Raw genomic sequence first — 22,619 nt, 5'->3', positions numbered from 1 at the left:
TAACAAGATATACTTTATTAATATCTCTAAACAATAACTATCTCATCACAATTATCTTAAAATAATGATTTAGTATCTCAAAAAATAACTAAGTATTTCAAAATAAGGAGAAACTTATCTTAAAAAATTGTAAGTATATAAAAATGAAAAGATTGTTTTTCTATGTATTGATTTGTTATCTTGAGATAATGACATTATATCTTGAAAAAAGTGTTTTAAAATAATGACTGGTTTGTTAAACTAATGAGAAACTTATAAAAATAAGAAAATAAAAAGAATGACTTAGTATCTTAAAATAGCGACTGTAGTTCATACCAAGTCTGTTTGTTTTTGTTGGCAAAATCTCTTTGTAAGAACATGTTTTTTTTGTCAGATTGGCAGAAATGGGCTTCCCTTACTGCCATCAATTAGTCATAACTCAAAGACATGTCTTGGTGAAAAGCTGACAGCAAGGTTTGTGGTTCATCCTATGAATCTCAGGCTAACAGCTCAGAAATTCTGAGGCTCTAAACAGAGATGCTATATAATAATACGTTTTTGTGTCATCTCTCAGCCTCTGGGATGAGAGGCAGGTGCTGGGTCAGCAGAGGGGTCCACTCCTGCTGGTCGTTTGAAGAAGATTGAGGGGGATCTTGTCTTTGGAAATGTTGATATAAGGGTTTTGAAATCCCTGACAGGTGAAGTGTCAGAAAGCAGTGCCTGGAAGGAAATTGACAGCACCACCACGGGCAGTTGTGATAGCTCTGCTCCAACTGAACAAGCTTCATTGTTAGGAAATATTCATCCTCTTTTCTCGTGTCCCGGCCATTTGATTGAATTTCTAACATTCTTGCATTTCCTAGCAACTCATTAATGCTGTATTTCTCTTTTGTTCCGTGGGCAACCTTCTTCTGAAAGAGATGTGAAGTATCCACGTGGGTGGTGAAACTCACTCGCACGTCTGAAGACCTTCGCGTTTGTGGCACTGAGACATTTGAAAAGCTTTTCAATCCCTCCAGAGAGCACCAGCAGACTGTGGCTGCTTTACAATATGCAGGATAATAAATGTGAGGAAAGGAGACATATCTAGTTTGCAAATTCTGTCTAAAAGCCCTATTTTGGAATGCAAAAGTCATCCATGGAAATATATGTTCAGGATGTACAAAGGTGTTTATTTTAATACTGCTATTAAAAGACAGGTGCTTTACAGTTTTCACTGACTATTACATGTCCTCCTAGATCAAAATGAGTGGTGCATTAGATAGCTTTAGCAAAAAGCATTCCCTGAGAGGGTTTTAAACAAAAATATATGTGTCAGATTTAAGGATACCCTACTCCAAGATGCCACATTGTTTCTCAAAATGTTCAACATGAACAAGAACTATATTGGTATTTGTTAGTGTTTTTATAATTTTTTCAAGCTTTAATTATTCAATACAATTGTATACAATTAAATGCTTGAAAAGGCCAATCTGATGTGCACGCGCGTGCTTGTGCATCTGCCATTCATTGTGCCCGCGCATTACAAAAAGCCTTTAGTTCACGTGCGGATAGAGACTCGAGAGGGGTGGGGAAGAAGTGACTTGTGGGATGCGGCAAGAGAGACAGAGGGGGAGAGTGAGTGACACCCATAGTGAAACAACAGCGAGACTAGCGGGAAAGAGAAGGAGGATAAGATATAAAATCACTGCTTTACGGTTAATTTAGCGCCTGACATCCAGGTTTGCACAGACAGACAGACAGCGGAAGAAAAGTTCAGATCCCACGAACCAGCGCGTGGGAGTGGGAAGCAGGATCGTGACTGACTGAGGAAAGCTCCACTGTCTGTCTCGTCATGGCAGGTAATTCATTTTAACCATTACACACATAAACACCACCAACAGCCGGCGTTTTTTGTACGAGACTCCGCTCCAACAGGCTCTCAGCCCCGACGGTCGGAACAGTATTTCGTTAACCCAGCCCAGTGTCAGTTAAGCTAACGGTTGCTAGCTAACACAACTTAGCTAGCTGTTGCTAACGTTAGCTAGCCCGCAAACCCGAGCGTCATCGCCCATGTAGCTGGCCTGTCTTTGCCGGCTAAAGCTAGCAAGCTAGCTAGCCAGCTGCTGCTAGCAAACGATAGCTGTTTACCACGATCGCCGGCCCGGGATCTGCCTTGCAAGCTAACGCTGCATACCGTGTTAGCCAAACATAGCTAACACGACACTAACATGTAAAGCTAACTTGTCATAGCCGTAACGGCTGCTGCTTCTCACTTTTGCATGTGATTTACAAAGGGCTAATTTAAAATATCTTATTTTCTGTTAACACATTAGCCAAAATAGTTTGACGTAAAACTGGCGGTTTTCACTCCCGTGCACACAATTCCTCAAACATGCCATGACTGGCTTGACAAGCCAGGCATGCTAACGTTCTAGCTAGCTCAAACTTTGACATTGCCCACATGCAGGCTAATACTCCAGGCCTTCTGCAGACTGAACAGACTGTTCCATATTTTGTGCAGTTTCTGAGTAAAGGGACTACAAAATCAAGCCAGTATCGGGAACATGCAGATGCCTGTGCATAAATATGCTTCCCTCAAATAAGGCCTAGATAGTCAGGATCTCTGTAGTCTAACGTTACGTTAGCAGTTCACATTTCATTCATTAGCTGCTACTTGTGCAGTTAATATAGAGTTATAACACTTAATATGCGACTTCAAACTGTAATAGCCGATCGTAATAGATGGGTATTTATTCATCTGGAAGAAATGGTCACAACTGTCTATTTTGTACATGCATTTGGTCCATTTGGGCGGGGAATTGACACTGGTCTTTGGGCAGAGGCATTGCACATCATCCTTTCGTTGAGACTGACTGACTGAGATCATTTGACCATTTAAACACCTTTATGCATTTTCTCAAGGAATGCTGAAATCCACCACAGTGCTTCATTTAGCTCTGACCAGAACCATCCCTTTTCCTGGCTGTTTGTTTTAAATCATGATTCATCTCAGAATGGTGACTCATAAATGTCCTTGATTATTCTGCAGAGCTCTTCCACAAGGTGTTATCAGACCAGTTCTCATTGTGTAATAACATAAATGATCACGTAGAAATATGCGCTTTTTAAATACCAATGTTGTGCAATGATGCTGAAGGTAGAACCTGTTGAGGCGGGCGATGGAGGTCCTTAACGAACAAGCCAGCATGTTGTTTCTTGTTGATGTATTTAATGATTGTAGCTTGCTGTAAGAGCATCTCCTGCTGGTATAAGAGGTTGCCAAATTTAAAAGAATAGACGTTTCAACCCTACATTCACCAACTGTTATTATGATCTGGAGATAAATGTGTAATTAAGAAATTGATTTGCAACCTGCTTTTTCTCTCATAACCAGAGACAAATAAAACACTACAAACCAAGGTTAAAATCTGGCTTTTATTGGACTCATTAAATGTTTATAATCTTTAATATCAAAGTGGCCTGTATTTCATAACAGAATATAACTCTCTTTGGCCTCGTGGTGTGGCCGTACCATAAATGGATGTGCAGGTGTGTGTGTGACACAATTGAGTTTAATTTGAGATAGATTAAAGATCATATGGGATATTAATATCATGTATCTTTAGCGTCTAGACTTTGAGGATTTTCCCACGCTGCCTTACAACGGATGAATTTAAAACTCCTTTTTTATTTGCATGTATGAACAAGGAATGTCTGAACACAATCGGTACATTGTTTTGACATACCACTTCATGTAGTTAATTATTGCTTAGGCACTCCGTTTCACCGTCAGCAAAAACGTTGAAACTTGGCGATCTTAGTTCCTCTCATCCTACATCACAGTCGATGTCCAGCGCAGTTAGGATCCGGGAAACTCAAGCTTGACATGTAAAATAATACTTATATTTGAATCTCTGCAGGACCTGGAGGTGACATGCAGTGGTGCTTCTCTCAGGTGAAAGGAGCCATTGATGATGACGTGGCTGAAGGTATGATATCTGCAAAGTATTTGTAAGCTTAAAAGACAGATGGGACATTTGCACAAATGAAATTGACTAATATACATCTACTTTCAGTGAGAGGTCAAATAGCATCTCAACACCTTCCTTATTTGTTCTATAGCCGCTTAGATGTCGCACAATTTAGCCGCAACTTGCCGTGATGCTACACATTTCAACTTTGCCCTTCCTGCACAAGGACACAAATATAATGGGTACTCACTATGTTAAATACTCATACTTTTGCAGCTCCCATGTAACAGAAGTCCCTGTAGTTCCACTCCTACACTTCTGGATTCTGCTTGTATCATACAGCAGCCTGTTTTCTGATGTAGTATTAGAGCTGTGTGTTAAGGTAGTTCTAATGCAAACCAAACACTTCTTCCTCTCACCGCTTTACATTAAAGGCTTTCAACTGGCAAGCCTCTAAAAGGCTCCTTATATTTGACAGGAAGTCCAGCCTTATTTATTACTCAAGTTAGGGACCAAATGAACAAGAAGATGTGTTGGTCATATGCTTAGTGTAAAGGCCTTTCAAACATAATACAGCAGTTTATGTAAACAAGATTTCTGTTGAGTTGTCAAGGCATGAATAATTTCCCCTTCTGTCTCCATGCAAACTAAACTGTAGAATTAGCACAATGCTACGCTGTTCATGGTATAAGGTATTTAACTGTGAATGTGAGCTTAAACATGTACGTAACTAGCCTGTGCTTTGTTGGATAATGTTGCATTGCATTACACCTTGTAGCTAAGAGAGGCGTGGCTGTTATTTTGCCTACTCATATTAGAGCAAATGGGGTAAACAAATAGATGTACATTTTAAGCAATACAACTCAAAAGCATCACGAACAGCTATTCTTGTTCTTCTGTGTATTGCTAGTAACTGCAGCAAATATTCATACTTAATTAGTCGCTTTATCCTTTTGATAGAATATGTCTTAAGAATATAACATTTCTCTTCATTTTTGTATTTGATGTTTCATTGAGCCAATAATAGAAATTGTCAGGTTATGCAGCTTATTGTCTTGTGTCGTACGATTTCCATCCCTAAGACATTTCTATTGAATCACAGCGTAGTAAATAACACTAAGGATGGCCTATAGCTGGAATCTAAAGAATGGCAACACTTCACTGTAACACCGTAAAGGTAAACCTGTTCAGTTCATGGTGTTCGGCAGCAGTCTGGCATGTTTCAACCCTTTGACACATTCCAACAGTGGAGCGACATTATCCTCGGCCTACATCCTGGCTTCCTGATTCATGCAGCATCCATAGATAGTAACGTCCATTAGCCATGAATAAATAATGCACTCATAGCAATGCAGTTAGTTCTCTACTGTTGCTGTTTTTCCATATCTGATGGGCGTTCTTTCGTATTTTATAGGGCAAGTTGTTGAAGTACTGGAAAACGAACAATAATGAGATAGTTGCTGCCCTAATAGAAAAATGATTTTCAAGTAGCCTAGTTGAAATACATGACCCCCTACTTTTGGCCCCGGGGGGCACAACATGCACAAAGACCTCCTAGCACGACCTTTTGCAGCATTGTCTTTCTGCTCCAGTGGCTACCAAAGGGTTAAGTCAGTGTGTTTGAGCGAGTTGGAGTTTATAAAGCAACACACTACTGCTAGGGGTGGACGTGTAATGCTGTGTAAGTGAGGGATGGGGGGTGAAAAGGAGGGAGAATCTAGGTTACTAATAATTTTCCGTCTGCTCTACATGCTCTGACATCCTTGTGCATCTCCGGCCTGCACGGTCATGCACTCAGACTCCAGCACGTCCAGGGTTAGCTAGGATTAACCGAGTGCTTCCTCTTTCTCCTTTCTATTCGTCATGTTATGTCTGTGCACCGAGAAATATGCTATATGTATAAATAGAACATTTCTACATGGGCAAGTTTCTGATGTTTGTGTTGTTGTTTTTGCAGCGGACATCATATCCACAGTTGAGTTTAACCACACAGGGGAGCTGCTAGCCACAGGAGACAAGGGTGGGCGTGTCGTCATCTTCCAGCAGGAAATAGAGGTACATTGCAACTTTGTTTTATTCCCACACAATATTCATTTTAGAGAGTGTCGCCCCCTGAACTCAATTACTCTATTAGAAACAGGATTATTCTGGAAGCGGCTTTGTATCAAGGATTAATAGTAGTGCAGTGACGGCACATTTTGTACGCCGACATTGGTTCCTCAACTAAAAGCAATGGGAACTTTAAATAAGATCTGTGGCAAACACATTTCGATGATTCTTGATATGTGATACACATTTAGTTCAGCAGGGTTATCTCCCCATAGTAACACCACTTTAGTAGTAATAAACTAAAATTAGGCTATAAACAAAATGCATCACGGTCACATGACTGCGACCACTAAGATAAAGTCGGACGCCATGTTCGACGTGATGTTGAATAGTTTATTTTGTCACTTGTTAGCATACCCCCTTTTTTTAAAGAAATGTTAAAGCTCCAAAGTGTGGCATTTGCTGACGCGTTTTATGGCGAAGGATAAAAAAGGGGAACGTTTCGTAGGCTTTTATTAAGGCATCTAATCAAAAACTTAAAGTTCTAAAAATCCTTTCCAGGTTTAGGACTCATTTGTTGTACTATAAGGATTACATTTAAACTAGTGTTATGCTTTATGTCTGAAAGTAGCTGTCACTTCTCAATTAAGACAGACAAGAATTTTTGATTGAAACTCAACAAATGTATAAATATAATGTGCAGGTCTCCCTTGAAAAAGAGATCATTGATCTCAATGGGATTTCACCTGGATAAATAAAGGTTTTGAATTGAATAAAAAAGGTCGTCACTGGCATGTTCTTTTCTAACGTCTGTTCTTTTTGTTTATCCATGTCTGATGTTTTTTGCTCTGCTGTCGGGCAGAATAAGAATCTGCCTCAGTTCCGGAGCGAATACAACGTTTACAGCACTTTCCAGAGCCATGAGCCCGAGTTTGACTACTTGAAGAGTTTGGAAATAGAGGAGAAGATCAACAAAATTCGCTGGCTTCCTCAGAAGAATGCTGCTCAGTTCCTGTTGTCGACTAACGGTGAGTGGAGTCAAAAGCAACCGGTTACTTTAATATTCTATACAAAAGAGGTGACATTAGAACACTTTTTAACCAATAACTAAAAACAGCCTGGTCAACTCTCCCGTCTCCGGCCATTCTGCTGCTGTTGTTGTAGAAGGGCTGTGCAATTAATCATATTTTAATCTCGATTACGATGTTGGCTTGCAACGATCACAAAAACAACGTAATCAAAATAAAACGATTATTTTTTATTAAAAAAAAAAAAAATGTTTAATTGTTTTTTCAGTTGAATTATACTTAGAGTTCAGGGTAATCAAATGTTAAAAACTTACTGTTCAACATTTTTTTTCTCCAATAAATTGATGTTTTCAAAGTAAATAGATAATTGTTTTTAATAATCGTGATATCAATTATTGACCAAAATAATTGTGATTACATTTTTGCCATAATCGCACAGCCCTATGTTGTAGTGTCTTTGTCCAATTAGGATATAGAGTGCCACTTCCTAAAACCCGGAAGTAAGTTAGCATTTTACCACGTCCGGTTCCTTCGATAAAAAGCAATGCAATTTCTCCATAGGATTTTGGAAAATAGCTGGAAATAAGGTCTGTGTTTGACACACATTTAAGAGACGGATCACGTTTTGTTCTACGGCATTAAATCCATCAGCAGTGACCCCACTGGGGATTTCTGAAGAGTTTACGTGTCTGAAAAACGATGGTTGTTACCAAGTGGCTGAATAGGACTACAGAAATTGTCGAGGCCATTGTACGTCATTACACCGAACACGTAAACACTCCCGCTAAGTTTGTTTTTCCCCGTGTTCTGCTTGAAAGCAAGTACCTGCCTCTTGCAAACTGTTAAAACAAACGCTTCAACTTGTACAATTTTGAATCTGTAGTTTGAATATGGATCTTAAGTTGGCGTGACGTTGAAGCAGCGACTCTGCTGTAGTTCCTTTATAGCATAACGTTTGCTTCTGGCGACTAGATTTATGATTAGCAAATTATAAAAGTAGGGTAGACATGTGGAGATTATCCGGCTGAACAAAACGTGACCCGTCTCTTAAATGTGTTTCAACCACAGACCTTATTTCGAGCTATTTTCCAAAATCCTATGGAGAAATTGCATTGCTTTTTTGTCGAAGGAACCCATGAGCAGCTTACTTCCGGGTTTTAGGATGCGTCACTGCGGCACTCTGTGGTATACCCTTTTAATCTATGTATGACCCGAACATCATGTAAAACGGAAAAGCTTAATTATAATTGACACGATTACTTTTCTTTTTGACAGATAAGACAATCAAGTTGTGGAAAATCAGTGAGCGGGACAAGAGACCAGAGGGCTACAACCTCAAAGAGGAGGATGGGCGCTACAAAGACCCCAACTCCATCACGTCACTGCGGGTCAGTTCAGACACAACCTCAGTGTTGACACGAGTCTCTACACATTTATTAGTTCATAGTTTTTTTACTTGGTTTATTGAGAGAGCAGTGCTTCCCAGTTTAGTAGGTTTCTTTTTGTGAGTTAATACACTCCAATGACCTGCCCTGTGGTTAGGGTTGCATATCGTTGACTTTTTTACGATACCGATACCACTGAACGATACCGATACTCAACCGATACATATCGCGATACTTTCATGTTGCATAAGGGAAACATTGAATCATCCCGGAATTACTCCCATGAAGCGCTTTATGATATAGTTAACGAGTCAAATGAATATTAAATTCAATTGTGGGACTTGGACCTTTTTAGTACTGAACAAACAATGAAAAACACGTTATCTATGAAGAAAACTGATTCTGCAATATCATTTATAACAACCATCAGGCGTGAATAACACCTTGTCAATGCAAAAAGAAAATAGCACCGGTATAATCAATATTCAACCTGAGATTCGACTGACCAGAGAACACATAACGGATCATGAGATCTCGGCATCATTAAAATCAACATTTGCCTGATGAAAGAAAACAAATCCCATCACAGTTCAGTTTTTTGTGTGTGCATTAAATCATATCTGCTCTCTGGATCCAGACGGGCCCTTTCACAGCGTAGGATATCACCTGCTGAACTGAACACTCTCGCTTGGCACGCTGCTTCCCTGAACACAAAGTTACTTGGTTGCCATACAAGACGGCATTGGTTGGAGGTCGGATGTGTTGCCACCTTTCCCAGAAATAAACGTCTTTCAGTGGTTACAGACCCCAGCATTCAGACTAGGGGTCGACCGATTATCGAGGCCGATATTCCGCATTTTACAGATTATCGGTATCGTCTTTTTTAAAATCAAATTGCCGATACGACTTTGGCTCTGATGCGGCCGTTTCTCTGGCTGCAGTCACCACTGTTCACGAGCAATGTCCCGCCCACAGCGCTATCTGATAGGCTATTACTGAAGTGTCAATCAACACTGAAGAAGGCGGGACCTTCTCAGATTACAGGCAGGTGCGAAGAACACAGACAGAGGCAAGCAGCAGCAGTGAGCGGTGTTTCGAAGGTAAATCAGTTGAAAGCCGAAATTCAATAAACATCCCCTATGCCGAAGTTGCAAAAACACCACGATCTTATGATCCAATTCTATCAGTTTCCCAGTTACAAAGGGACGGGGGGGCGGGTAGTGTCTCGCAGCGGAGGAACTGTGACGCGCTGGGACGACTGCTAGTGGAGCCTCGCAGCAACTCTGCTTTCTGCACCACAATCTGGTGCTACTACTAAATGAGTGAGACTCAAATATCAGAAGTTCAGAACAAGTTTTAGTCGTTTTTATTTTTATTTACTTTACTCAGGGTCACAGAGGAAAACCAGTTTTAAGATTCTTGAAAAGTTCATTAAACATAAAAAGGCATTTCATAGAAGTTCTGTTATTCTACATTTTGACAACAAGATTTTCAGATTTTACTGCAAATGTATATTGGTTCCAAATATCGGTTATCGATCTCCTTGATTACTAATAATCGGTATCGGCCTTGAAAAAGCCATATAGGTCGATCCCTAATTCAGACAGGCACAGTGGTTACAGACCCCACCATTCAGACTGGCAGTGGTTACAGACCTCACCATTCAGACTGGCAGTGGTTACAGACCTCACCATTCAGACTGGCAGTGGTTACAGACCCCACCATTCAGACTGGCAGTGGTTACAGACCTCACCATTCAGACTGGCAGTGGTTGCAGACCTCACCATTCAGACTGGCAGTGGTTACAGACCCCACCATTCAGACTGGCAGTCATATGCAGCCACACTTTAGATTTTCTAAATAAGGCCCACACTCCACAGTGACTTGTTTGCGGAGTTAAGGAGATATTATTAAAAAAAAGTATCAAAAACCGGATCTGATTTCGGTACGGTATACCGTAGCCGCCAGTAACCGGTATTTCGGTAATACCGGGTACCGGTATGCACCCCTACCTGTGGTTATGCTGATTGTTTTGGAAGGGGAAATGAACTCCAATGCTTCAATAGCCCTTAAAAATGCACCCGTATGGCTTCACTTATTCTATAAAAGAATACAAAAGAGTCAATTTTCCTGTCCTAACAGAAACGGGTGTGACGAAACTGACAACTTGGAGGGACTAGTTAAATGTGAGTCAAGCGCTGCGTTTAATCCAACAAAGCCCTGAATAGTCTAAACTGGCAACACCTGTTTGGGTGTAACACAGGTATGTTGGCTTTAACTGTAACTATGGTTTACTTATCCTCATCTAGACAGGTACTAGCTTTGTTTGATGAACCAGATATAAAGGATTTCACCTCTAGCCGCTAATCGCTAAGCTAAGGGACTTATAAAGTATGTCTTCTTCTACAACAAATTGGAAAAATCTAGGATGCAAAAGTATATAATTACATTTTGAATAAAACCATTTAACTGAGGATCTATTTACATTTCTTCAGACACTTAATAGGGCTGTCCCGAATAAAACATTTCGGGCTCGCGAATATTCGGCCCGCGCGGGGGGTGCATAGTAATCAGCAGCGAACCGCTTCAACACGTGTATTTCGGTTTATTCACGGCATTCATTTTGTTATTCTACAGTATTATCGTTTTATAGTTATTTGTTAATGTATATAACCCAATTTGTGTTCTTTGAAATTGAAAAGGATATTGCATTGTGTTGGTTACTTTCGTTGCAGTTGTATATGTCTTAAGTGTAACTTGGCTTGGCTTCCTATGTTTTATGGACATGCTTTTATTTTGAAGGAGAGTTAGCGCTGTTGACAGGAAGTTGTTGTTGCTATGGAAACAACGTGACGGAGATTAACGGAGAAAAGTCATATCTACATATAATGACGGAGAAAGTAAACTATAAAGTTTATGGTTAAGTGTTGGCACCCCCCGAAGAAGCACAAGCTCTTATGTGGATATTGGAGATTTCAATAAAAAACTAAACTAAAACGAATATCCGAGTAACGAAATTGAAACCCAAATAGTACTCCAACGAACGAATATTCAGGTACAGCCCTAACTCTTAAGGCCTGAGTGTAAACTGCTTCATTTCATTTAAAAAAAAAAGAGAAAAAGAAAAGGATGAAATCTATTTTCACTGTACAAACTCAATGGAAGTTAAAAATGTTTCTCAGACTCTCGTTCGATGGACAAAAAAAAACCTAAAATTAATTATAAAGCTGAAATCTAGGTGTTTCTTATTTCAATTAACTAATTAAATACATAAACTACTGGGTGGATTACTGACTGACTAGAACTGGCTTCAAGGAGCTTTCAGAGCTTCACATTTCCTTCCTGTCTTTTATTATGAATTTCACCTTTATGTCCCGTTTGTCTCCTTCTCAGGTTCCTGTTTTAATACCCATGGATCTCATGGTGGAGGCCAGTCCACGGAGGGTGTTTGCCAACGCTCACACCTACCATATCAACTCCATCTCGGTCAACAGTGACGAGGAGACCTACCTGTCTGCAGACGACCTCCGCATCAACCTCTGGAACCTGGAGATCACCGACCGCAGCTTCAGTATCCTTACATACTAATCGGGGTTCTTACGGTCATTAAAAACCTGGAAAAGTCATGGAAATTCAAAAAGATAATTCCAGGACCTGGAAAAGTTATGGAAAACAATATTTTTCCCAATGTTTTGGAAAATTCATGGAAATGTAACTAAAGTTGCATCAAATATAATTTATATTTTATCTAATCGCCAAAATATTAATACTATAATGATAATAAATACTATATAGTAATGAAAAGTAAAATGGCATTTAACAAGGTATTTTGCTGGTGAGAGATTTTAGTTGCTTTAGCCTGTAGAACAGGGCTATTCAATTAGTTTGGAATGGGGCCGGTTGATGAAAATGATCCAAAGCAAGGGGCTGGGAAAAAGATGGCTTGAAATATGAGCAATCATATTAAGAGCTTCAGATACAGTTAATACTCCAACAGCATAGTGGAGTGCATATATTATGAATAATTAAATCAAACAACATAGCCCCAAGGCCTTTATAGATCTAAATGGCAAGTTCAGAACTCTGTAGGCCTACATGTGAAGCTAATTTAACCATCAACATCATTTCATTTGAAATGATCTAATCATTCACGCAGAGATGCAATCAATGACAGGAGTTGTCACTACAGTAACTAGTAGGTGGGTTCGAAACCCGAGCCCGCCGAAGTTTTCAGGCAATGTCTTCCCCTCTATCTCTCAATTGAACACCCTCTCTGAATTAAAGGCACTCTGGCCCAAAAAAAAGTACATTACTTTTTAACATTATACTCAAAGGGCCAGTAAATATCACCCCGGGGCCGCCAATTGAATAGCCCTGTTGTAGAAGCTAGTAAGCCTACTATTTGATTTGTTTAGATAGGCACAACATGTTTCATATGCAGACCTTATTTTCCTGTTCCATGTTAAAGTAAACAATTTTCAGTGGTTCTGTTGAGAAAGAGTAATTTTTTTTGCTCATGGAAAATTAGGTAACGGTCATGGAAAAGTCATTGAAAATCATTGGTGAAAAAGTGTATGAACCCTTAACCCTGTGCCCTTAAGACATTGTTGACATTAAACCAGCCAACATGGAGGAGCTGACGGAGGTGATCACAGCGGCAGAGTTCCACCCTCATCAGTGTAACACCTTCGTCTACAGTAGCAGTAAAGGAACCATCCGTCTGTGTGACATGCGGGCTTCAGCGCTGTGCGACAAGCAGTCCAAACGTGAGTCCCTACTAGGGCTTCACGATATTAGAAAAAACTGACATTGCGATATATATTTTCCCATGCGATATGAAAAAATACAGCAATTGAAGAAAAGGCAGTTTTTTTTTTTTCCGCAAACCATCCTTTCTTGAACTTTAATGCTATATACAATTGGTACTTTTTTTTACGATATTTAACCGGATGAAGGATTTTAGTCACGGACTTCTGGATCTTAAGTTATCAGAGTAACAAGCTGAGCTAGCTCGGTTATCCTGCTTTGATCTGATCAAGAATGATTGTGATTGGTGGTTTGATGTGCATGCAGAGCCTGAATAGGCGCTTTCACACCGGAGTACATTTCCCTTTTAGTTCCGATAGTTCCTGGGATTTTGCGTTCACACCAAAAAGAGAACTTAGTTCATGAGAACTTTTTTTCCCTTTTCAGTGCCTGCTAGAGAGGTGGTACTTTCCTGGGGAGAAAAAAGTTCCAATTTCTGATTGGCTGGGCGAATTGCAAACCACGCCCCGTAAAACTCTGAAAGGTTTTGTGAGGCCGCCATTTTATTTGCTCGCATTAGCATTATTAGCATTAGCCCAACGCACCAACGGAGAGCGACTAACTTATGGCAATACAAAAAAAAACATGGGAGCGGTGGAGTGATGAGGAGGTGTCGGCGTCGGAGTTCCCGTTAGAATATTTTTTGCTGGTCAAAATGTCCGTTAAAGTTTAAATCTTCCGGACAAAATTAGAAAAGTGCTGGTCAAAGGTCTTTGTTATTTATTGAGCTTTAAAACAAATTGATATGATTCGATATTAAACAAACTAATTATAGTAGATGAACTACATTATCAAAAGTGTACAATTACTTACAATAACACGGGAATAATAAACAGCCCGTCAGTATCATGCAGCTCGCGGATCCAGTAATGAGTGACCCGACAGTAAAACTAAACATAACTATAATTAGTTTAGGTAGTTTGAGAGGTAATTAAAATAGCTACGTGTGATATTCTAACCTGAAGTGTGTTTTGTTCCGCTCACCGCTGCATGTGATCATGCAGAGCTGCGTGTCGACTTGTCAGCAGCAGCTGATCTCTCTCTCGCGTTTATGTCCATATCGATCAGATCCAGCTAGTTCTAGCTAATGATATGACTACCTGCTTATTAAAAGACACCTAAACAATAAGCGTCGCTATGCAACCGGGCGAGGCCGCAAAGTATACGGCATTATGCATTTGTTTACATGCCCACCGGAACCCCGAGGCATTACCAACAGATCAACGCACAATCAACCCATACAGGACAGCTCTTTCTCCACATTACGTGTTAGACTTTAGAATTGACTATTTTTGTCTCTCACATACTCTTCTTGTCTGTCACATACTCTTCTTGTTCGTCACATAAGTGGCGCAACTGATGCGTAATTGCGCTAAGGGAAAATAATTTTGACCGGAGAGATTTAGATTTGCTGGTCTTCAGCATATTTTACCTGTCATAGTCCGGTAATTACCGGCTAACGGGAACTCTGGTCGGCGTTCTGGCGATTTACTCGGAAGGCGTCCCCGGAGTTGGGGAATTCCGGCCGGGGATTTCGGGTGGCAGTATACGCCGTGAAGTTGTTTGCGGCCTGCCAGTAAACCCGAAGCAGAAGAAGAAGAAGTGACGTCAGCGGCTTCATTTGCGTAATCTTCCCTCAGGGAACTTATTCCGGTGTGAACGCGATCAGCTCTTAGTTCCATGGGGGAACTAAGTGCTGGGAACTAAGTACGGCAAAGTACTTGGTGTGAACGCGGCTAATGTCACTCACTCAAGTACCCCTGACAGGAGAGCCGCGCGAGTTTTCCTTTTGTAGCAAGCAGCAAAAGAATTGTAACATGACGTGTTTGAGTTAATTTGCCTACTTAATATCGCACGTCCTAAAAAAAAAAATTCTCGTGATTTGCCGTTGCAGAATAGTGGTGTTTCCTAACATACAAACAAATAAGGGTGTACACTAGCAGGGAGGTACACAACTCTGTGACACAAAGTATTGATTCTTTATATTTGCGGGTTGTCATTTAAAACAAATCTGGGTTTAGTTAAAACATGTTTTTACAGCTGTATTTGGGACCTGTGCAAGACGACCCATGTTGCTCTAGTGACACAAAATCTGTAGTCTGCAGTTTTGCAAGTCCTTCTTCTGGTATTCTCAGATTGTTTGGAACTTGGACAAAGTCGTTCCAAAGAAAAGTACAAAGCGTGTAGAGCCGTGCTTCCCATTCAGTGGAAATTAGACTTTATTCCAGTCAAAGGTGCAGCCAGTAGCATTCATACCATTGACCTGCCTCTGTGGTTTCCTAAGTGCCTTCGGCTGTCTAAGAATGCTGCAAGATTTATTATATTTTTTTAAACGATGCCAACACTTTAAGAAAAGAACATAATGACGTGTCCTAAAACCCGGAAGTAAGTTAGCATTTTTACCATGTCCGGTTCCTTCGATAAAAAGCAGTGCAATTTCTCCATAGGGTTTTGGAAAATAGCTCCAAATAAGGTCTGTGGTTGACACACATTCAAGAGACAGATCACGTTTTGTTCTACGACATTAAATCCATCAGCACTGGTGATTTCTGAAGAGTTTACGTGTCTGAAAACGATGGTTGTTAACAAGTGGCTGAATAGCACAACAGAAGTTGTCCAGGCCGTTGTACGTCATTACGCCGAACACGTAAAACACTCCCGCTAAGTTTGTTTGCCCTGTTCTGCTTGAAAGCAAGTACCTGCAAACTGTTCAAACAAACGCTTCAACTTGTACCATTTAGAGTCTGTATGTTTGAATATGGATCTTAAGTTGGCGTGACGTTGAAGCAGCGACCCTGCTGTAGTTCGTTTATAGCATAACGTTAGCATTTTGCGTCTGGCGACTAGATTTATGATTTGAAAATGATAAAAGTAGGGTAGACATGTGGATATTATTCGACTGAACAAACCGTGACCCGTCTCTTAAATGTGTTTCAACCACAGACCTTATTTCCAGCTATTTTCCAAAATCCTATGGAGACATTGCATTGCGTTTTGACGAAGGAACCGGAAGGAGTTTACTTCCAGGTTTTAGGATGCGTCACTGCGGTCCTCTATTCTCAAGCAGTGTGTTACACCCGAGAGCTGTGAGAAGTGAATGGTATTTCCAAATAGGAAAATTCCTCCCACGTTTTCTGCGTTGAATGCAGCATCACTCTCTCCTCTCCCTATCTTTGTAAGCCAGCCACCCTGCTCCCTTTTTAATGTGGGAGGACCAAAAGAAAGAAGCCAAAAATATTGCTGTATTAAAAACAATATGACAGCTTGCATTTTCTGGTTGCGCAGGTAACGCAACACGCTCTCCGGCTTGGGAGTTCTTCAGGCTCAACGGTCAGTAAAAAAGTGACCATCAGAGCACTGATAAAAAAAATTGGACACGTTGAAACTTGAAGCTAAACTGATGCTTCTCAGGCCTCACCACAGTTTGAGATGACCGAATCTGAAACGATGGTGCATTGCCATCCATCGTGTGTGATGTGGCTTTCATACCTCATGTATACGTTATTTATCTTATGTTAAATAATTATATGTAAATCTGCACTGTGCCTGTTGGCTTAGATTCTGAGTTTATCGCTGCTCATCTGCCAGAAGCACCATTGTTAGAAGCTGTAATAGTACAGTATTTATTTATTTTATCAGAGCATTATTTACCAGCCATTGTGGCCACAGGAGATATTAAGGCGCTGTTTACACGAGAACGGAACGGGTTGTATCTGCTACTTTTCTCTCGCATATAGCCCTTCGGCCACACGAGGCCGTAACGGAACCGCGGAAACGGACCCCGCAAACGATAACGGGTCCCAAGGTGGATAGATCTGCAAGCGAATTGTCTGGGGGGGGGGGCAAACGGCTCCGTGTGTACGCCCTATACCAGGGGTCTGCAACCTTTTTGACCAAAAGAGCCATTTTGCTCCTTTTTCCAAAACATTTTTTTGTCTGGAGCCACAAAACATATTTCATAGTGTTTTATTGTTATATCAGACAAAAACTACAGTTTTTTTGCATTTATTAGGCTATTTATTACATGATATAAAACTGTTAACCTCTAATAAGAAACAAAGAACTCTTATAAGGAGAATAAAAAATAATACACAGGCCTACTTTAAAATAAATTAAACACAGCACTTGGGGAGTCCTCTGCACATTTGAAGGAAAAAAAAACATTATTAAAATGGGCCCACTTTGAAATAAACAAAACATATAGCTGCACCCTAAAAAGAGTTAAAGGTAGGGTAGGTAAGAATGGAGAAACCAGCTCGAGTGTGCTAGAATTTGAAAGTACACAACCGGAAAAAATCTGCCTCTTCCTTCAGACTTTCTTACAGAGCCCCTCCTCCAACACACACGAACGCGCACATGACCAATGAGGGCGTAGTACCCCTCACTGCAGTGCACAGTACCTCAAGATGGACGGGAGCTCAACATGGGCGGAGCCTCAATGCCCCTCCTTCTCAACCTTTGAGGCAGATAAGTTTGTGCACAGATGGAAGGCTGACAGGCAGGTAGGCCGACAGGCAGGTAGGCCATCCAGTTACTTTAGCCGGGCCGGCTCAGATGATTGGTCGTGCTTTTTACAGCGCTACGGCTTCCAGAGATTAATTTTTGTATGTATTTATTGTCAAAGCATTTAATATATTCATTGCTATCGGGACGTTAAGAGCATTCCATGGAATATAACAATAAGTGTTCTGAAATAAATTACATACCCCATTGAATTATGACTGAAGATCGTCAGCTGTCTTCCTCTCCCGTGTTGTTCCTCGATACGTAAAGGCTGCACCACCGTTGACAACTTCTCTCTACATATCAAACATACCGGTAAACCAGCATCGTTTGCTGTGAAAGCAGATAACTCTGTCCACACAGAATTAAATCCTGTGTTCCTCCGGTACTTTTCTTTGATTTATCCATAGTTCGCTCATCGAGCCGGGGGTCAGGTTATTCGCTTCCAAGAAAAGGCGCTCGCGCGGGACCGTAGCAGGATGTGACGCATATTTTAGTTGACCTAATTAAAACCGTTTTGTTTTTTATTTATGTGTCACAGTATCACCTCAAAATACAAGATACGAAACATTTTCAACCATGCAACAAAATATAAATAGTCCTACAAATACTTTTATTTTATTTCCTTCTTATTTTTGTCTAAGCTCAAGGGAGCCAGAGCAGAGGGCTTAAAGGGCCGCGGGTTGCCGACCCCTGCCCTATACGATCATTTTCCTGATTAAGTGGAAGTACAGCGCCACTTACGGCATATATGTACTACAGCGGGTCGAGCGGTCTCGTGTGAAGGGACACGTTTATTGAGCTGTGTGAAAGGAAGACTTTCGAATTCGGTTGATTTGCGTTCCCGTGTAAATGGGGTCTAAGAAGAGACTCTGCAAACGTGTTTAGGATTTTGACAATACCAATTCTTGTATTTATTACTTTAGTCTTGTGTGCAGTTCATGGCTTAAATATCTCTTCATAAGCTCTGTCATTCATATTAGCTTTGTCTGCACACGCATCTTCCTAATGTCACTCAGAAACCTGACTCTGCTGAAGTCTGACTGTATTTCATCATATCTTCCTCTGTCTTGTCCAGTGTTTGAGGAGCCTGAAGATCCCAGTAATCGCTCCTTCTTCTCCGAGATCATATCCTCAATCTCAGATGTAAAGTTCAGCCACAATGGACGCTACATGATGACCCGAGACTACTTGTCCGTAAAGATTTGGGATCTGAACATGGAGAGCAGGCCAGTGGAGACCTACCAGGTGAGAGGAACAAACACATAAACAGTAACGTATTAGTTTAGTAATGTATCTACTATCTCTTTTGTTAGTAATATTGTAACTGACAACATTTAATTTGTATGCGATGCACAGCTAATGTTTTTACCACAAAGGTTCATTTGAAGCAGCTACATGCATCACACCACTTGATTTGAAGCAAAAGAAAATGTCACTTCTCTGAATTTACCTGGGCTTGTAACCTCAAACATTAAATAGAAAAATGTTTCAGTTTTTTCCAAACAAAGATTCCACTAAGGTAGAATTTATATAATGTTACCAGTGTTTATTTTTTACTCTTTCTTAACCCTTAGATGCACAAGTGACTGGACCCTACACTCTTCCATAAGTGTTATGTCATTTTGGTTAAGAAAAATCACTTAATTTAGTATTATATTTTGGTTCACACTAGAAATATTTTAGATTGCATTTTTCACTATTTAGAATTGTAGATGGTTTTTTTTACATTTTGAAAAAAACCATTTTGAACATATTGATGCAAAGATCTCTGCTATTCTGAGACCCTCACAGTATTCCAGGCCCTTTTCAGAACTCATCTCTTCTCCTCTTGTCTACTCATAGCCCACCCCCCATCAATCCATGCCGGTTGATCAAGTTTGATAGTCCTATACCCCCCACCCTAACCTTCCCTTATATTGTAAAGCGATTTTGAGTCCTTGAAAAGCCCTATACAAATATAATGTATTATTATTATTATACTGACAGGTATCAGATCTTGCTGTGTAAAATAATCTTCCTGAGAGGTGTCACTTGTGATGTAGTCTGTGTGGTCCACAGTGAATGTATTCCTGACAGCCACAGGTGATAAGAATCTAAGGTTCCCAGAGGATCCCATAGAAAATGCATGTGGGTCATTTTTGACCCACTTATGGAAGCTTGGGGTAGTAATACAAAAACTACAATTTCTTAAGATGTACATTTAAAATGTGAATGGCATGATATCTAAAACATGTTTTTTGAGGAATAGCTAGAATATGAAATGATAAAAAAATGTAATTGCAAAGATACTTCAAGAAAACCACCTCACCAGGTCAAAAAAGACCCACTTATGCATTTAAGGGTTAACAATGGCCACGCCTTATCTTGCCTTGTAATTCCCTAATGTGGCCACACGGGGGCACTGTAAATACATGGTTTTGCTTTGCACTAATGTGTGTACACTACTAACACTGTATGTGTCAGTCTTTAAATAGCGCTTTCACACCTGCCGTTGCTTATTGCAGGTTCATGAGTACCTGAGGAGCAAGCTGTGCTCGCTGTACGAGAACGACTGCATCTTTGACAAGTTTGAGTGCTGCTGGAATGGCAATGACAGGTGAGTACATGCGGGAGGCAAAGAAAATGCAATCAAATGTTTGCATGTTTTAGAATATGATTTTATTTTATTGAGGGTGCCTACAAATTACAGCAAAGCTCTTTTAGCATCGTAATGTAATAAAATATATATATTCTATATTTAATATTAGACTTTGAACAAATATTGGGCCGTCTGATTCGAATATAGGACTAGCCCATATTTGGGAATTATATTTATTGTGCAGCCATACCAGCTGCTTGCCAATGCATTTCTGTTCAGAAGTACTAAGTTATGGACAATATTCTAGCATTACTTGTGTGAAAGGCTCACGTACCTTTCTCCTCCCCCCCCCCCCCTCAGTGTGGTGATGACCGGCTCATACAACAACTTCTTCCGGATGTTCGACCGCGGACAGAGGCGGGACGTAACTCTGGAGGCGTCCCGAGAAAACAGCAAGCCCATGCAGGTCCTAAAGCCCCGCAAAGTGTGTGCGGGCGGCAAGCGCAAGAAGGACGAAATCAGCGTGGACAGTTTGGACTTCAACAAGAAGATCCTCCACACCGCCTGGCACCCCCAGGACAACATCATCGCCGTGGCGACGACCAACAACCTCTACATATTCCAGGACAAAGTGAACTAACCCCGCGGTGAGTTTACCTGAGATCTGGCGCAGGGGGACGTCCCGTTGCATCACCCTCAGCCTCGCAAGCCTCACCCAGGGGTGATCTGCGGTAACGCCCGACAACCAGCATCCCTGTCCGTCGCTACTGGGTGACCAGACTTTGCCACTTTGTTCTAGATGTGGACAGAGGAAGCCTCGCTCTTGCCCATCATCAGCCTGTCTGTGGCAGAGTAACTCCTGCCTTGTTGTTTAAGTGATGTTGTGCCAATCTTTTTCTTTGCCCTATTTTGGTATGGCTTTATTTTTTTTGCCAGCCCGTCTACCCTTTTTCTTCCCCGGGGGCAACACGTTTAATTTCCTTAAAAAATCAGAATACAGACACACTTATTTTTATAACTTTCCCCTGCCAATGGCTCTGTGGTAAAAACACACTTATTTAGTAATTCCCCTTATTGTCCTGTGCCATTGTCCTGTTTATTTTTCTAAGAAAAATGTGCCAGTCTTTTTTTTTGTGTGTATCCCCCTTTTTATTAATTCAACCATTAGACTGCCATAGTATTCTTCACAAACCTGGTTCATTCAACCTTACATACCCAACAGTCACAAATGTATGCTCACAGTTTTCTTTCCACTCTTGCTGCTGAGACATGCAGGACAGCAACAACTCAGTGCTCGCCTCCAGGAGTTTAAGGATTGCTTCACAGATGTAAAGCCCGGCCTCGGGCTAAAATAAGTCCAGACTACAAAATAGGTTCTTTTTTTTGGTTGGCGCTGTCTTTCGTGCATCGGTTCCTCTTCCTCCTTTTGTTTGTGTTGGACAAGGTATAAGAGATAGCCTATTAACAAATTATTATTATGACTGTCATATTTATATTAAAAAAAGTTAAAATGTCACCAGATTTGTTCCATCCTATTTTGTGAAATGAAGCTGGACCTTACACATCTTTTCGAGTGATCTTTAAGTATTGTCTTCCCGTGGTGTACCACAGCTCCGAAGCAGTACTTCACAACAGGGAAAAACCTTTTTTTGATTTGACACTGGACTCTTGCTGCACCAACTAAAGTACTTGGATGTGTTGTCGGTTTAAAAGAAAACATTATTTGAGGCATTACTCACTTAAAGTGTTTGTTTAAAACTACTGCAGACATTATTACTGCTACTGTAATGTGATGGTACAAAAACTGCACCAGGACTTGCAGGTGTTGTCTCCACACATATTTAAAATGTGGACAGTTTAATTAAATTGATGCCTCTAGTAATGTATAACTACAGTTTTAATCTATGACGGTGAAGATAATAAAGGAACTACTTTTTGCACCCTTGTGATTGCCTGATCGTTGATGAGATCTCATCAGTACTGTGTTCTTTTTAAATGTGTTATCCATGTTGTCCATTTTTTTCTTAATCATTTATAAGGTATCTTAGATCTATGCTTTCAGTACATAACAAAAGAAAAGCTAGGGTCCCTGTTAAGAACAACTTCTGCTGTGTAGTGATTCTCTATTTTTGTTTCTGCTGGTTATAAATCATTGCAAATGTGGAGCCCCTTGCATTCTAGGTGTCACTGATCTGAGTGATAGACATAATAAAGACACCCAACCATTGAAGATTCACTGCAATCAGCTGATGTGGTGTCCAGATTGGCATGTGTTTTGTACGTGGGTGCACACCACCTGCACCGGAACACATCTATCACCACATGTCGTGTTTGA

At 40.6% G+C, this 22,619-nt stretch overlaps 1 protein-coding gene across 1 annotated transcript; it reads left to right on the top strand.

The window, feature by feature from the left end:
• The first annotated feature begins 1,536 nt into the window (after positions 1 to 1,536).
• Positions 1,537 to 22,224, top strand: LOC117539958 (serine/threonine-protein phosphatase 2A 55 kDa regulatory subunit B alpha isoform). The gene is made up of 10 exons (XM_034206333.1): positions 1,537 to 1,820; positions 3,882 to 3,950; positions 5,890 to 5,987; positions 6,844 to 7,009; positions 8,285 to 8,397; positions 11,788 to 11,965; positions 12,996 to 13,160; positions 18,782 to 18,951; positions 20,211 to 20,302; positions 20,645 to 22,224. Exons 1-10 carry the CDS (start codon positions 1,814 to 1,816, stop codon positions 20,922 to 20,924), a joined length of 1,338 nt encoding a protein of 445 aa, XP_034062224.1. The 5' UTR covers positions 1,537 to 1,813; the 3' UTR covers positions 20,925 to 22,224.
• The last annotated feature ends 395 nt before the right edge of the window (positions 22,225 to 22,619 follow it).

Source organism: Gymnodraco acuticeps, unplaced genomic scaffold (assembly GCF_902827175.1).
Source record: "Gymnodraco acuticeps unplaced genomic scaffold, fGymAcu1.1, whole genome shotgun sequence".
Lineage (NCBI taxonomy): Eukaryota > Metazoa > Chordata > Actinopteri > Perciformes > Bathydraconidae > Gymnodraco > Gymnodraco acuticeps.
The sequence above is the reverse complement of the archived record's forward strand: the minus strand, read 5'-3'. Positions and strand labels throughout refer to the sequence as shown.

Bases quoted from the DNA above. Each gene is read 5' to 3' on its own strand.
- LOC117539958 (XM_034206333.1), top strand. The intron at 11,966-12,995 runs GTATCCTTACAT...TGTGCCCTTAAG, and splicing joins GATCACCGACCGCAGCTTCA to ACATTGTTGACATTAAACCA. The intron at 13,161-18,781 runs GTGAGTCCCTAC...TGTCTTGTCCAG, and splicing joins GTGCGACAAGCAGTCCAAAC to TGTTTGAGGAGCCTGAAGAT.